Genomic DNA, 14471 nt, shown 5'->3' with positions numbered 1-14471 from the left:
CATGCAATGACACTTTACAGGTATAGTACAAGTGTTTCCACAATGTTCCCCTTCATGTCTGGCCAGATGAAGAGACAAACTCAGTGTCACACTGCGTGAGTAACTGAGACTCAGTAGGCAATCTCGTCATTTCATATAGCGCTTTAGCACTACATACCTATAGTGGCACTTTCCAGAACTTTACAATTGGAGCACTGGCAGTAAAATAATAAAAAATAAAAACTGAATAAGTGGTTAAGGATTTAGTTGATAACCTTGTCATTTTATATAGTGCCTTAAAAGGCACATAAAGGTACAGCACAACTGTTTCTCCGTTTTTGTTGGTAATGGTGTCATTTTATATTTTGCCTTAGCACTGCAAACACTTAACAGATATAGTACATGTGTTTCTGTTATTTTACAGTTGGAGTCATACAAAAGACTTCCTGTCACACTGAGTAAGTGGTAGGGATTCAGTTGGTGATCTAGTGATTTTATATAGTGCCTTAGCACACTGCAAGCACCCGTTAAGACACTTAAAGGTACAACGCAACTGTTTCCATCGTTGTGCCCTTAGGATACAATGAGGTGGACTGACAAACCCAGAGTCACACAGAGTTAGTAACTGGGATTCAGTTGGCAATCCTGTCATTTCACAGAGCGTCTCAGCACTGAAAACACCCCGTAAACGTACTTTCAGGTGCAGCGCAATTGTAGCTTTGCCAGTTTAACTGACTCTGTGTTATATTGATTGAGTGTTTGGTAATCTTGTCAGTCTGTATAGCGCCTTTGCATTCTCAGGAGCTTTACAAGTGCAGCCCCATTGCTTCCACATGTCTAACGCTGAGCAGTGGGAGACGAAACAACTCGCTCGGGTTTCTACACTGAGTCATCAGCAGGATGGAAATGGCCAGTTTATGGGTTCAGGTCCAAGTCCTTGGCTGTTAGACCACAATGCCCGTGTGGGCAGCGCTACACTGAACAACATCAAGTTGGTGCAGACACATTTCCTGATAAAAGAGCCTTGCGTGTGCTTGACTTTCCATTTATCCCGTGCAGATGCTTCTTTAAATGGAGCTCCAAAAGGCACAATTCCATCCATGCTGCACCAGTCCCATCAAAAGGAGAGGGTGGGCGAGTGGGTAGGGGCAGACCGACATTCTGTAAATCAATCCTCCTGTTTTTTTTTTTTAAAAGAAATTCCACACTGCTTAATTTCAAAATCAAAGCACTGACCGATCCGGCTGCCAGTAAAACTCCAGACTCTGCGCTCCGTGCCAAGCAGGCTTTCCATCGAGGCGTGTCTCCCCAGGCTTTTACAATGCAGTGAGCACCGGCGGGGCCTTAATTTGAAGCAGGCGCTTCTAATCTCAGAATGGATACAAATTTCCAATTCCAGTTGCCCAGGAAGAATGCGGCCCGAGCGACTGACTGGTGTAGTTTACAGATTTCTTCTAAATTGTTCAAAATCCCCTTTTGTTTCTGAACAGAAGCAGGATGATGGATTTTTACATCTGCAGCACTTCTCAGCAGGATCAGCAGTAGGGCCCTTATACCACAGGGCTGTGGGGTCACCTCTCACCCTTATGTCCCTGACAATGATCTTCACAAGGCTAGCAGGTCACATAGAAGGTGTTCACCATAAAAGACACTGTATACAGTCCCACCAGCATCAGGCACAAAAAAAGTGCCAGTCCCGGATGGGGTACCAGTTCCTTGCAGGGCATACCAAGTGCCATCACTGGCACCCAAGACAACACTCCATGTCTAGAGAACAGAATAATAAGTTTTTTTCTACATAGCATCTATCACACCAACAACTAGGCAAGGAACACATTTTCAGAGCAAGGAACATATTAATATGAAATAACATTGTCGGAGCCTTCTGATCCAACCACGGGTAGTTGGGGATGGAGACGGGGTGCCAGTCCAATGCAGGGGCAACACCCACACCCGGCCAACTTACAGTTATGTGAAAATGAAAGGACTCCCCATGGGATCTTTATTCCTTTTATAACAAGTGTGGACATCTCAGAATGTATTGAAAGACGCACTGGTGAGACTGCATCTGGAGTACTGTGTGCGATTGTAGGCACCTCGCTACAAGAAAGACACAGCAGCACTTGAAGCTGTGCAGAGGAGAGCAACCGGGTGTATCCTAGGTCCTGACGACATGTCCTACTCTAATAGTCTCCAGCAGTTGGCCTAACCCAGGTCTTCAGAATTCACAATGGCACTGATCAGGTAAATCCACCAGAATTCATGTGAATCACACATTCAAGGACAGCAGTGGAAATTTATCAGAAGAGCATTTAGCACTAAAGCCAGGAGGCACTTCTTTACGTAAGGAGTTATGGAAATCTGTAAAACGCTACCGAGACATGGAGTGGAAGCAGAAACCTTGACAACCTTTAAGAAGGAACTGGATGAGATGTGGGGACAGCCGAACTATTATCTAAACAAACAAGTGACAAATGGACTGAGTGGTCTCCTCTCGTTCGTCAGATTTCCTATGTTCTTGTATCAAGATCTGATTTTACTTTAAACGGTGATGCACTTGAAAACAAACAATGGGAATTTGACTGTGTAGTCATTTTTTTTTAATGAAAAATGAACAGATAAGCCATTTCCATCTGTGGAAAAGTAAGTGCCTGCTAAGTAAACATTACCAATGCTAAAATGACTCAAATCCGATTTTTTTTTACTTAATGCGACACAAATCTGATGTTTTCAGGGCTGTGTGGACACAGAAATCCAATCTTTTCAAATTAGATTTGAGTCGCTTTCATATGTGCCCTTAGATTGGACACAGGGACTGAGCACTGTTGTCCAGCACCGGCAAAAACACAATGGAGAAGAGCTACAGCTGTGACAACAGTCACGGTCCCACCATCGATGGCTCCTTTCTCATTCCCATACATCTCGTGGTGCAGCAGTGCCAGCAGTAGCTGTGAAAGCAGCAAAAGCTAGCCGTCTGGCTTTTCTTAGACTTTTCTCCAGAGCAAAATGCCATACATACACTAGCTGCTAGTTCTGTACAGTTTCAACTACTCCTGTCGGTTTTAATGTTGCATTGCATTTACTTTGGAAGTCTGATGTCAGGGCTGGGAATGACATCACACCCAAGTTGACCATGTTCCAGTAAAACTTTCAGAAAAACAATATGGACGTCTGTGTTGTGCTTGCTCTTTTGGAACACAGACAACTACTGAACAACGCATTACGAGGTAACACTGTAGTAACACGTCCACAGATAGAGGTTGGATAGTCCCGTGTGTACGACTGATTTAATGAGACACAAATAAACAGGAATTCTAATAAAAAGTATAATACTAAAGTGTGCTGTGTAGGTTGCAATTCTGGATTGACGTCATAATCTGAAGTCAAACTCAACAAACCAGCCCAGAGTTTTTGTGTAGGGAATCTGACTTGTGGGGACGTTCCAGTTGAAAATTCTGACTAGGAACTCAGAAATTCTGACTTTCCAGCTCAAATGGGATGCAGCATAATACCACGAGTCATCTCACACAAATGTATTAATGTGCACACGCGTTCTGTTTCGGAGGCCTGATACAAGTCACTTGTACTTACAGATGTGATCCGTCAAGACTGGCAAATCTGATCTGAGCACAAAATCGTCACTCAGTAGTGAGGCTTGTGATTTGAACGTAGCGTGAAAGCTGCTGTTGCTCCCTGAAGTCCGCGTTTCCTCTACTTGTCTAGCAAACTTTGGCATCAACTGGGTGAAAGATTTTCCCACTCCTGCTCCATGCAGAATTCTGTCAGCTGTGTGGTGTTTGAGGGGTGTCTTGTGTACACAGCCTGTTTCAAATTCCCCCCACCCCACCACAGTATCTCATAGCTGGGCTTTGACTTGGCCATTCCACAACACTCCACTTCTTTCTTTTAAGCCATGGCACTGTCTGGGCACCAGCCTAAGCTTTGCCCAAGTTTCTTTTGCTGTGACGACTAGGAGAGAACTGGCCATACAGAAAGAGGGGGGAGAACGTGAAGACACACTTTCCTATCCTTTCAGCGGATTCCTAGAACAGCTCTATGCAAACTATTCAGTTACCAAATGGACCCTCATTGTGAAAAGTGAATAACACCTCCATTCACGGACGTCTCGTTCTGCCGAGGCTCCTTATTTTTTTTAATCAATTTTCTCGAATTCTTTTCAGGTAATTCTTTCCTACTCTGAAGTAGCCTTTCTCTTGGGCTATAGATTGCTGCGGTGCTTGAGGACTATTTTGTGCTGTGCCGCTAAGGTAATCACAGCTCTAATTCATTGCAATGCTGAATCCATAATAAACAATAATGGTGTTTTGTACCCTTCTGTTGAAATTGAAAGAGATGAGCCGAGAAGCCGGCAGAGACTATAGTCCCAAGAAATCTGCCATTCATGCCATTGTTTCAGATAATTACTCCACTTTCCCTGAGTTACGGAGAGGCAGAATTGGATTCTGAAAGCGGGTTTCATTCTGTTTGTGTGGTGAACTGCGCATGTAATGCAGACAGCGGAAAATCGGGAAAGTAGTTATCATGGAGCTTTCAGGGCAACATGGCACCCACTAACTGGCTTCTGTGACTTCAGTTGATAATGCCAGTTAACACTGGCGCAGAATTAATCTCATTACTTGTTAGTGTGAACATACGAAATCCACATTGAGGGTGATTGGGAGCTAGTTTGAGGTATGTGGCAGGAAGCCACCATGAACAAGACACTACTCTCATGGATGCTGTAAAGGAGTTTCTCTTCATTAAATAATCAGTTGAGGTGCTGGTTGACTTGAAGGCTCCTTTATTTTATGCCAGTGTGCCAAGGCAGCTGAGCACGGGTACCTTAAACAGGTTTCAGGTTGAACTGAAGCAGTATTGAAAGCATGGGCACTCTGTGTAGCTGGTCATAACTGTTAGAAAGGGCGCGTCTTTGGTCTATCAGTCTGCCCTGTGCAAATTAATTCTCCTAATCCTGCCAAATTCCAGAGAGTGATCGTTGTGCTGAAGAGCGTACAAATTAGACTTTATTAATGTAAAGCATTACTCCTTTAACACACACTCATAGTGCCTCACACTAGGCCAATTCAGAGAGAGGCATCCCTCTTGAAAACTCTTTGCACATTGAGCTGTATCAGATATACTGTATAAAATGCACTAAATAAATCAATTTATTATTATTTTTTTAATATTTTGCCTCCTTCACTATAGACCCACCATCCTTAAATGTTCATTAAAGCATTGGATTTGATGGGAAAGGCACTTCCACTGTGCAGTCAGTTTTATAGAGAATATTTTGGGTACGAATGGAAGCCATCATATGCCCTCCAGCTATGGCTTAGGATTTAAATGTCTGATACGATTCTGGAAGAGTAATAAATGTTCTGGTAATTTATTCGAATATTTTATTCTTGTTTGTCACATTATTATTTTTTTTATTTCTGTACTTGCTTGTTTTGGACGTCATCACATGCTATCACTTTTGAAAAAATTCCTATAATACTGTCAACAATTTTAATGGATGGGAAAGATAAATTCTGTCAATGGGTGTAGCATGCCTTATGGATATCTGTCATGTCCATACAATTATTTAGAGTAATTTAGCGAAATTATTTAGCAATAATTGCACAAATATTAACTAAATTAAGCAAACAAATGCTAAAATTAAATAGTTAAACACAGAATTTTGCTGCCAAGGACAAACAGAGAAACAAACCATTGATAACTTAAAACTGAAACTGATTGCAAAAGCAACAGGGGAAAATAACAAACACAATAATATCATGTATAAAGTATAAAACCAATAAACCCAAAGATTGAATCAAATGTCAAAATAATTAAACACAAAATTAATTCTCAATAAACAGAAAAGAAACAAAATACCAAAGGTCCTAAATGCAGAAAAATGGGTCAATGACCAAAGAATCTGCACGACACAAGTGTCGCTTGAGACAAACAGCATTAACATGAAACTTAAGGACACAGAAGTGAATGCGACCTAATGCTACAGTGACAAGAAGTCTTTTATAGACCTCTCAGGTGACTGCGGCACCGCCATGAAAAAGGAGAATTAATAGGAAAATGACCAGAGAGTTAAAAATTTAAAGATAAAGCAAACATACCAATATTTCTAAATTTCTCAATATTGTGCTTTTCTAAATACAGAATACAAGAAGAAAGAAAGACCAGCTAATTAAACAATGAGCTGAAAAGCTGAAACTGATGAGGCAAAAAATGGACCAGGACTGGACCACAGAAGCATTGCTTGCATCTCCGTTCCTTTACCAAGGCGGTCAAAGACATTCAGAGACAATAAGACAATAAGGTTGGGCACCCTCTACTTGCTCACTTACCCAGCTAGCACAATGAAGAAGTCCAACCAGTTCCACGTATCGCCGAGATAACATTTTTTTCCGAAAATTCCCAGAGCTATCATTTTGATCAGCATTTCCACAGCAAAGAAAGCGAAGATGAAGTCGTCAAATTTCTGCACAGGGAACAAAATACAAAACATAAGACATTTCATTCAGGGAAGAATTAACAGCTCGGTTACAATGATAGGCAGTTGGTTTCAAAACCATTATTAACTAGCAGACATACCAAAACTCGCACTATTCTATGTTATGTTACTTGACGGGGGATTGATACTCCACACTTTTGAAAACCGTTTTCTGCCACTCACACTTTACATAAAGAAAATGGTATCCTTAAAATGTACTTGTCTTGTGTCCTATTAAACTTATACCTCCAGTATTCCCAGGGGCACCCAATCCCCATCCAGGCTGTAAACTGTGGCATCTTAGTAAAAGGCACATGGCAGCCCGCCTGGAGTTTGCCAAAAGGCACCTGAAGGACTCTCAGACCATGAGAAACAAAATTTTCTGGTCTGATGAGACAAAGATTGAATTCTTTGATGTGAATGCCAGGCGTCACATTTGGAGGAAATCAGGCACCGCTCATCACCAGGCCAATACCATCCCTACAGTGAAGCATGGTGGTGGCAGCATCATGCTGTGGGGATGCTTTTCAGCGGCAGGAACTGGGAGACTAGTCAGGATAAAGGGAAAGATGACTGCAGCACTGTACAGAGACATCCTGGATGAAAACCTGCTCCAGAGCGCTCTTGACCTCAGACTGGGGCGACGGTTCATCTTTCAGCAGGACAACGACCCTAAGCACACAGCCAAGATATCAAAGGAGTGGCTTCAGGACAACTCTGTGAATGTCCTTGAGTGGCCCAGCCAGAGCCCAGACTTGAATCTGATTGAACATCTCTGGAGAGATCTTAAAATGGCTGTGCACTGATGCTTCCCATCCAACCTGATGGAGCTTGAGAGGTGCTACAAAGAGGAATGGGTGAAACTGGCCAAGGATAGGTGTGCCAAGCTTGTGGCATCATATTCAAAAAGACTTGAGGCTGGAATTGCTGCCAAAGGTGCATTGACAAAGTATTGAGCAAAGGCTGTGAATACTTATGGACATGTGATTTCTCATTTTTTTAATTTTTAATAAATTTGCAAAAACCTCAAGTAAACTTTTTTCACGTTGTCATTATGGGGTGTTGTGTGTAGAATTCTGAGGAAAAAAATGAATTGAATCCATTTTGGAATAAGGCTGTGACAAAATGTGGAAAAAGTGATGCGCTGTGAATACTTTCCAGAAGCACTGTATATCAGAGTTATACTGTATATCTAAGCCACTATATCAGAGAGGTAGATAGACAAGTGAATGTGAAAGGCATTGCATAACAGGTAGGTAGATAAATAGATAATGAAAGGCATTATATAATCAGAGACAGAGAGATAGTGAGTGCGTGAATGGCACATGTAATAAAAGATAGGTAGAGAGTGAGTGAGTTAATGCTGGTTCACCGACAAAAGCACAATAGACATATACGGCCCGACAAAACCGCGATGGACAAATGAGCGCCGACAAACCCGCTAATTGGTTTTCGACAAATGCGCGCCGACAAAATCGCGAGAGAGGCCAAGAGAGTGGGAGGTCCTTGCTGCAATTCTTCCTACATATGCAGGGCGTGATCTTAAGGACTATCTGCATGCTGTGCTGATGGCATGCCGCGTCTCATAATATTGACTTCTAAAATTAACATTATTTTATATATGCTTTAAACTAGCAATTCATATTTAATGAAACTTTCGCGATTTTGTCGGGGCGCATATGTATATCGCGCAAATGTCGGATCACAGTTAAGGCCAATACATAATAAATGTTAGATGGATAGGCACCATATATACTGAACTGAATGGCATTGTATCATAACCAGAGATGTAAGGCAGTACGTCAGATACAGTAGATAGATAGAACTGAAAATCACTGTACTGTTATAGACAGAATAAAAACATTAGGCAGAGCTAAATTTATCCTAGATATGCACTGTGTCTTATAGATAGATATGGAAACGCTGAATTAAAAAATCATTATGTTCTAGAATATCATGACCTATTTGAGGTGGGGCCATGTGTGTAAACAAAGAAGAAGTGGTCTTTGACTTTGATTAATCCAAGTCCATTACCCTGGCCCCTGTTGGTCTGGACAAGCCAAGTCTTCTTGCTGGCTGTTACAGCTGAGATTTAGCCTGTCCAAAGTGTCAGATGTGCTAATGAAGTATTCATATTTGTCTCACTAAGACAGTACACCCCTGTGGTTTTCTTGACATTATGGACTAACAACTCTAAATGATCGCTATGGCAAAATTATCTATCTATCTATCTATCTATCTATCTATCTATCTATCTATCTATCTATCTATCTATCCAATTAGGGTATCGACATTATTTAAAATTAAGTAGTCATGAAAAAAGAGACAGACAGGTGTACTTAAACCTCTGACCCACTGAAAATCTGACATATAAATAAAGGCTGAAATCAATCTGTTGTTAGTGATTATTGTGATATGACCACTTGTGGAAATAAAACAGACAACCTGAAACAGGTATGTTTTGTCTTGTAACATGAGATGTGTGCAGGTGTGAAACACGGAGTTTGAAAGTCTTTAGCCAAGGTGGGTGCAAACCGTTGGCCTCAACTGTACCTGTTGTGTGATTAGGGGTGGCTGGGCAGCTCCATAATCACACACTGAACATTGCTTGGTATCTAGTTACTTACTTAGGACAGAGATAGGATGTGTGAATAAAATGGTAGGGTAGGGTTGCCACCTCCACACCAATCCATTACTCTTTCTCTGCTGATTTTGGCAAGTTTATCAAAATTTAACCCATCACTCAAAATAAATGCAATTACATTTAGAAATCCTACCTTATAAAAGAACAACAAACATTTATTTACAGTATATAGCACACTTTCATACAAACAGTAGCTCAAAGTGCTTTACATAATAAAAGAATAGAAAAATAAAAAACACAATAAGAAAAACAAAATAAATCAACATTAATTAACATCGAATAAGAGTAAGGTCCAATGGCCAGGGGGGACAGAAAAAACAAAAAAAAAAACTCCAGACGGCTGGAGAAAAAAATAAAATCTGTAGGGATTCCAGAGCATGAGACCGCCCAGTCCCCTCTGGGCAAAATGATAAAATGATGGGCAGGGTGCTTCATAGACCCAGCACCCCTTGTCTGAGTTTCATGACTGACTGGGTGGAATTTCCTTTGGGTGCTCTGCCTTTCCAACCCAGAATTAACAGCATGCAAAAAGATGAACTTGAGGCAGGCATTGCTAAAGATTGACATGAAGGTTGGGAGGCTAAAACTGGAGAAAAGTCCCCTGGACTGCATTGTTTTGTTTTAAACACTAGAAGAGCGCAAAGACCACAAGATCAACCGAGCTCACTCACTTCAGACATTATGAACCACTGGAGAGCCCCCAAATTAAACAATTAGCAACTGCATCCTCTGCTAAAGAAGAGAACAGAAGTTCAAAAGGAGGGCCGAGTGAAGGACACATGGCAGTGGGAGCTCTGAGGATTGAGGAGGTGCAAGGTGGTTTTAGACCTGCACCATGGACTTTAGTGCCCTAGGCGGTTACTTGATTGCAAATCTGTTTTTTAGCAAAAAAGAATCTCAAGCTGTTTGTGAGAACTGGTTAGTTAACGATCAGTTATTAGGAAATTGAGTAACAATTGCAAAATGTTTATTGGGCTGGCAAGAAGCAGCCAGCCAAAGGATGGTTGAGATAACTGCAGTTGGAATGGTTGTGTCTGTTTCCTGCCAAAACAACAGTTTTAGTCTTTGTATTTCAGACACGTCTTCTGAGTGATCAATCAATCATTATATAGCATCTTTCATGGTGGACACCCTCACTGTTCTCTTTTTAGGCCAGCGCAACTGCAACGATTTTAATCAGGAATACGGGATGACTATAACAGCTCGACAGTGTTCACCTCTGACTGCCTACGAGTCTATGCCTGGCCTTTATGCTTTTCTATGCGTACACCAGAGCCAAGATTGGAAAAAATTGTCTTTTCCATTACAAAAGTCGCTACTATTTTCTGCTTTTCTAAAATGGGTAGATGTGAATGCTAGTAAAATTAGAAGAAAAGGGGCCTGCAGAAGTAATTAAAGCTTTCCAACTTGTTTATTGCTAGTCTTTTTAGAACAAATGCAGCTGTATGGAGAGAAAGAAAAAATAAATAAAACGGCAACATTTTATTATACTTTCCTTTGATAAAGTCCCCGGGGTCTATTCAGTGGCTCGAAACAATGCACAATGATGAAAAGACCTCCCCGCTGGCACAATCAGACAAAGCATGAAGCTTATGAAGTGCATCTCATGTGCCACTTCTGTCTGGATCGCCAGATAACATGCCCGGGAGGTTTTCATTCCACCAACAGGGAAGCCGTGATATTTAAAACCAGACCCCTTGGCTCCATTTGAAAATGGCGCTCTCCTGCAAGCCAGGATTTACTTTTGCAGTCTGAAGGCAAGGAAATTGTGGTGGCTTTGCTGTTGTGTGCTCACCAGTTGGCATCTCTCACCAGGTGTCCCAGTAACAGTTATGACGATGTGGATTCTGTCAAACTTATAACTAATAACTAATATCTTTCATCTGCTCTTGAGATCAATCCCAGTTTTATCTGCCCATTTGTCCACCAATCAATCGCTCTATCCATTTTCTAACCCTGTCACACAATTTCATATGATATCAATATCAATTTTAAATTTTAAACAGGACCTTGCATGTTCGGTTTAGGGCAACCCATTCAATTTTTAGCCCAATCATTAAATTCCATATTCTATGTAATGTCAATTTTAAACAGTGCCTTTTATATCCTTATCAATGTAATTTCAGTTAACGTAAATCCTAAGTCGATCCCTCCATCCATCCATCTATTTACTATTGTGATTTTGAGGTTTCAAATTCAAGCTATATTTAAATCACGTCTTTCATATTCTATCTGTGAATCCTCATTATTATCCATCCATCCATTCAGTTTCTAACTCATTTGTGAAATTTCATATTTGATTACATTTGCTTATTTGGCTGACGCCTTTTTCAACATTTATGTGCGACACTGAATGAATCTTTCAAAACATGCAACACAGGCAATTTTGGGAGGGTGGGAATGGGGGGTAGTTTTGTTAGGGGGATGAATTCGGCACAAGCCCGGCCCTGCCTGCCCCCTGACCCACGAAGCAGTGACGGACATGCCCAACTCTGCCCGCTCTTTCCTTGTCGCACTGTCGCAGCGCCACCTTCTTTTCGTATCGGAAGAACAAACACAGGTGTTAGATGAGTTTTGGCTTTGAAACAAAGTCGCCCTATTCTGCCCCCGGATCAGTTTCAGTCTGAATTCTCTCCGGACGGGATTCTTGATTTGGAAATGTTGTCGGATATTCGTAATACGTGCGGAAGCCGATTGAGACAATCTAAATGCTAATACCTGTCGGTCAGTCGGTGCGATACAATGCAGCTCCCTGTGTTTTCTTTCTTTTCCTTTTATTATCTTTAGCAGAACATGTCATCACTTTTTACCCTACCGTGCCTCGGTTTTTCATTAAAACACGATCTGAAATTCAATATGCATTTTGTAACGGGAAATCAAAGCCTTTCCGCTTCTACAAAACCTACGCGACGCTTCAATTCATCTCTATACAAGAGTTGCAAATTCCTCTGGTTTTATTAATTTCTGCAGTGTAAATAATGGATTATGTTGCAATTCCCAGTTTTTCTTTTTTCACTTCTGGCTGACATTTTCATTGGTGCTTATTAAAAAAACACTTGGCGCTCGCCTCAGTTGTGAAGCTCGGTTGCAGGTAGCCGCAAACCAAAGCGACACTCAAATCCCGATCAAAGCGAAGAAGCACCGACTGTACCACAATCTGAAGCATTTCCTTTCCTCTCCTGTCGTGTAAAGTCACAAGTAACACGCGACAGACATGGACACAAATGAGCGCGTGGCAGAGGTCGGGAGAGCGACGGCGCAAAATAAACGGTAAGAGTCGAGGCGGACAGCGCACGGTGAAATCACGACGGCAAAACACGACGTGTGTGTTAATACCACGCACGGACACAGAGAGGCGCACGTTAGGCGTTGAATGGCAATACAACAGCCCCCTGTCTCACATCTCATTCAATCCTAGAGTCAACCTGAGGCAGGCACTTGACTTGTCTATGCTGTTGTATTTTATCTGTAAAATGCCCACTGGTGAGACTCACAATTAAAGGTTCTATATACTGTACTGTACAGTTAGACTGCGGTGCGCTGGCGCCCTGCCCCGGGTTTGTTTCCTGCTTTGCGTCCTGTGTTGGCTGGGATTGGCTCCAGTAGACCCCTGTGACCCTGCAGTTAGGATCTAGCAGGTTGGATAATGGATATACAGTTAGAATACGCATTTCAAGTCCACCATTGGCTCCCTGAATGGCCCCGACTCTGTCACTGTAGTAGCAGTCATATCATTATGAGTACAGACTACAGTGAGATTCTCACTTGTATGTTCAGTGCCACACATTACCATTTTTTAAAGTGAAATCTCTGTATTATAAAAAAAAATCTTGGAAGGAGACGAGATGTGATTTTCTCGGAAAAGAAAGAAAGAGATTTTAACCACGCACGGGCCGGAAATAAAGGACAAAGAGTAGATGACAAAGTAGAACGTAGTAAAGAAGTCAGAAATGTTGGCGCAGTACACATGCAGAACAGGTTAGAGATAATGCAAGTACGACAATTCGAAGGTCTCAAGAAAAAGATAGGAAAAATCGGATTAGCGCAAACAAACGGAAATTATTACTCGGTGAAATAACGGAACAGAGAAAAGAGATCGAATTGTTCGGATTTAAACTTCAAGTTGGCGCGGTATGTCGCGAGATGGTGACTTTTAACATGAGATTCTTTCAAGTCACACCCTACTTACAACTTATTTCAAACAAGACCAGGGGCCTCATGCATAACGCCGTGCGTAGAATGCGCACTATAACATGACGTAAGCACAAAAGACGAATTGTGCTTACGCATAAAAAAATCCAGATGCATAAATCTGTGCGTTCGCCCCACAATCAGCTCTGTAATGGACGTTAAGCCATCTGTAAGCTTAGAACGCCGATTCTTCAAAACTTTTAAGGTACACTGAAATATCTTCGTAGTATATGTTTAATTATTCTATCCATCTATCCATCCAGTGTCGTGCCAGTCCCAGTAGGAATACAGCGCGAGGAAGGAATAATCTGTAAACAGAGCGCCAGCTCCTCGCTAGCACTGCGGCACCGTGTCCTAACATGTTTAATTATTAACAATATAGATTATTTAAATTAAGTTAAAGTTTTATCTGTATAATATAATAAACATATTTTGCTGCATTTCATCTTAAAAATGATATCGTCATCATATGTAAATACGCGCTTTATAAAGTGACTCAGGTTGTGCGATATTATAACTGTAGTGCAAGTTTACAGTGTGGTAATTGTATTTATAAGTACAAAGCGTTCTACAAGGAGCACTTGATGGACTGATGGAGTGCGTGTATAGATTTTGGGATGAAACAGTTTGTGAACCGCGAGGTCCGAACAGGAAGGGCTCTGAAGCGTTGGTCGGATGAGAGCAGTTCAAATAGCGAATGGCTGAGGCAGCGTGTGCTTGATGTTGTATCCCGATAATTCTCTTTCCGATCAGCTGCTGCTGTGATTCACACTCAGATACAGTGATATAAATACTCCGAGAGGTGCAGTGAGAATAATATGGAAAAAGATGATCCGATGTGGCAACCCCTAACGGGAGCAGCTGAATGAAGAAGGTGCAGTGAGAGTAAGAACGCTAAAGCTGCTATTGTATTTAGATAGATAGATAGATAGATAGATAGATAGATAGATAGATAGATAGATAGATAGATAGATAGATAGATATGCTGCCTCCCCAGCACACCACCGCGTAGAAGAGGGCACTTGCCACAACCGTCTGGTAGAACATCTGCAGCATCTTATTGCAGATGTTGAAGGACACCAGCTTTCTAAGGAAGTATAGTCGGCTCTGACCTTTCTTACACAGAGCATCAGTATTGGCAGTCCAGTCAAATTTATCATC

General features: G+C 41.6%; 1 protein-coding gene across 1 annotated transcript in view; it reads right to left on the bottom strand.

Annotated features, from left to right (window-relative positions):
- Window positions 1-14471, bottom strand: part of cacna1g (calcium channel, voltage-dependent, T type, alpha 1G subunit) — a 435684-nt gene that overhangs the window by 215800 nt on the left and 205413 nt on the right. Inside the window, exon 4 of the mRNA XM_039739383.1 lies at window positions 6330-6463. Coding sequence (XP_039595317.1) covers window positions 6330-6463 — 134 coding nt within the window. The remainder of the gene's footprint in view (window positions 1-6329; window positions 6464-14471) is intronic.

The sequence above is a fragment of the Polypterus senegalus genome, chromosome 17 (assembly GCF_016835505.1).
Source record: "Polypterus senegalus isolate Bchr_013 chromosome 17, ASM1683550v1, whole genome shotgun sequence".
Lineage (NCBI taxonomy): Eukaryota > Metazoa > Chordata > Cladistia > Polypteriformes > Polypteridae > Polypterus > Polypterus senegalus.
Note: the sequence above shows the minus strand (reverse complement) of the source record. Positions and strands in the feature narration are given on the sequence as shown.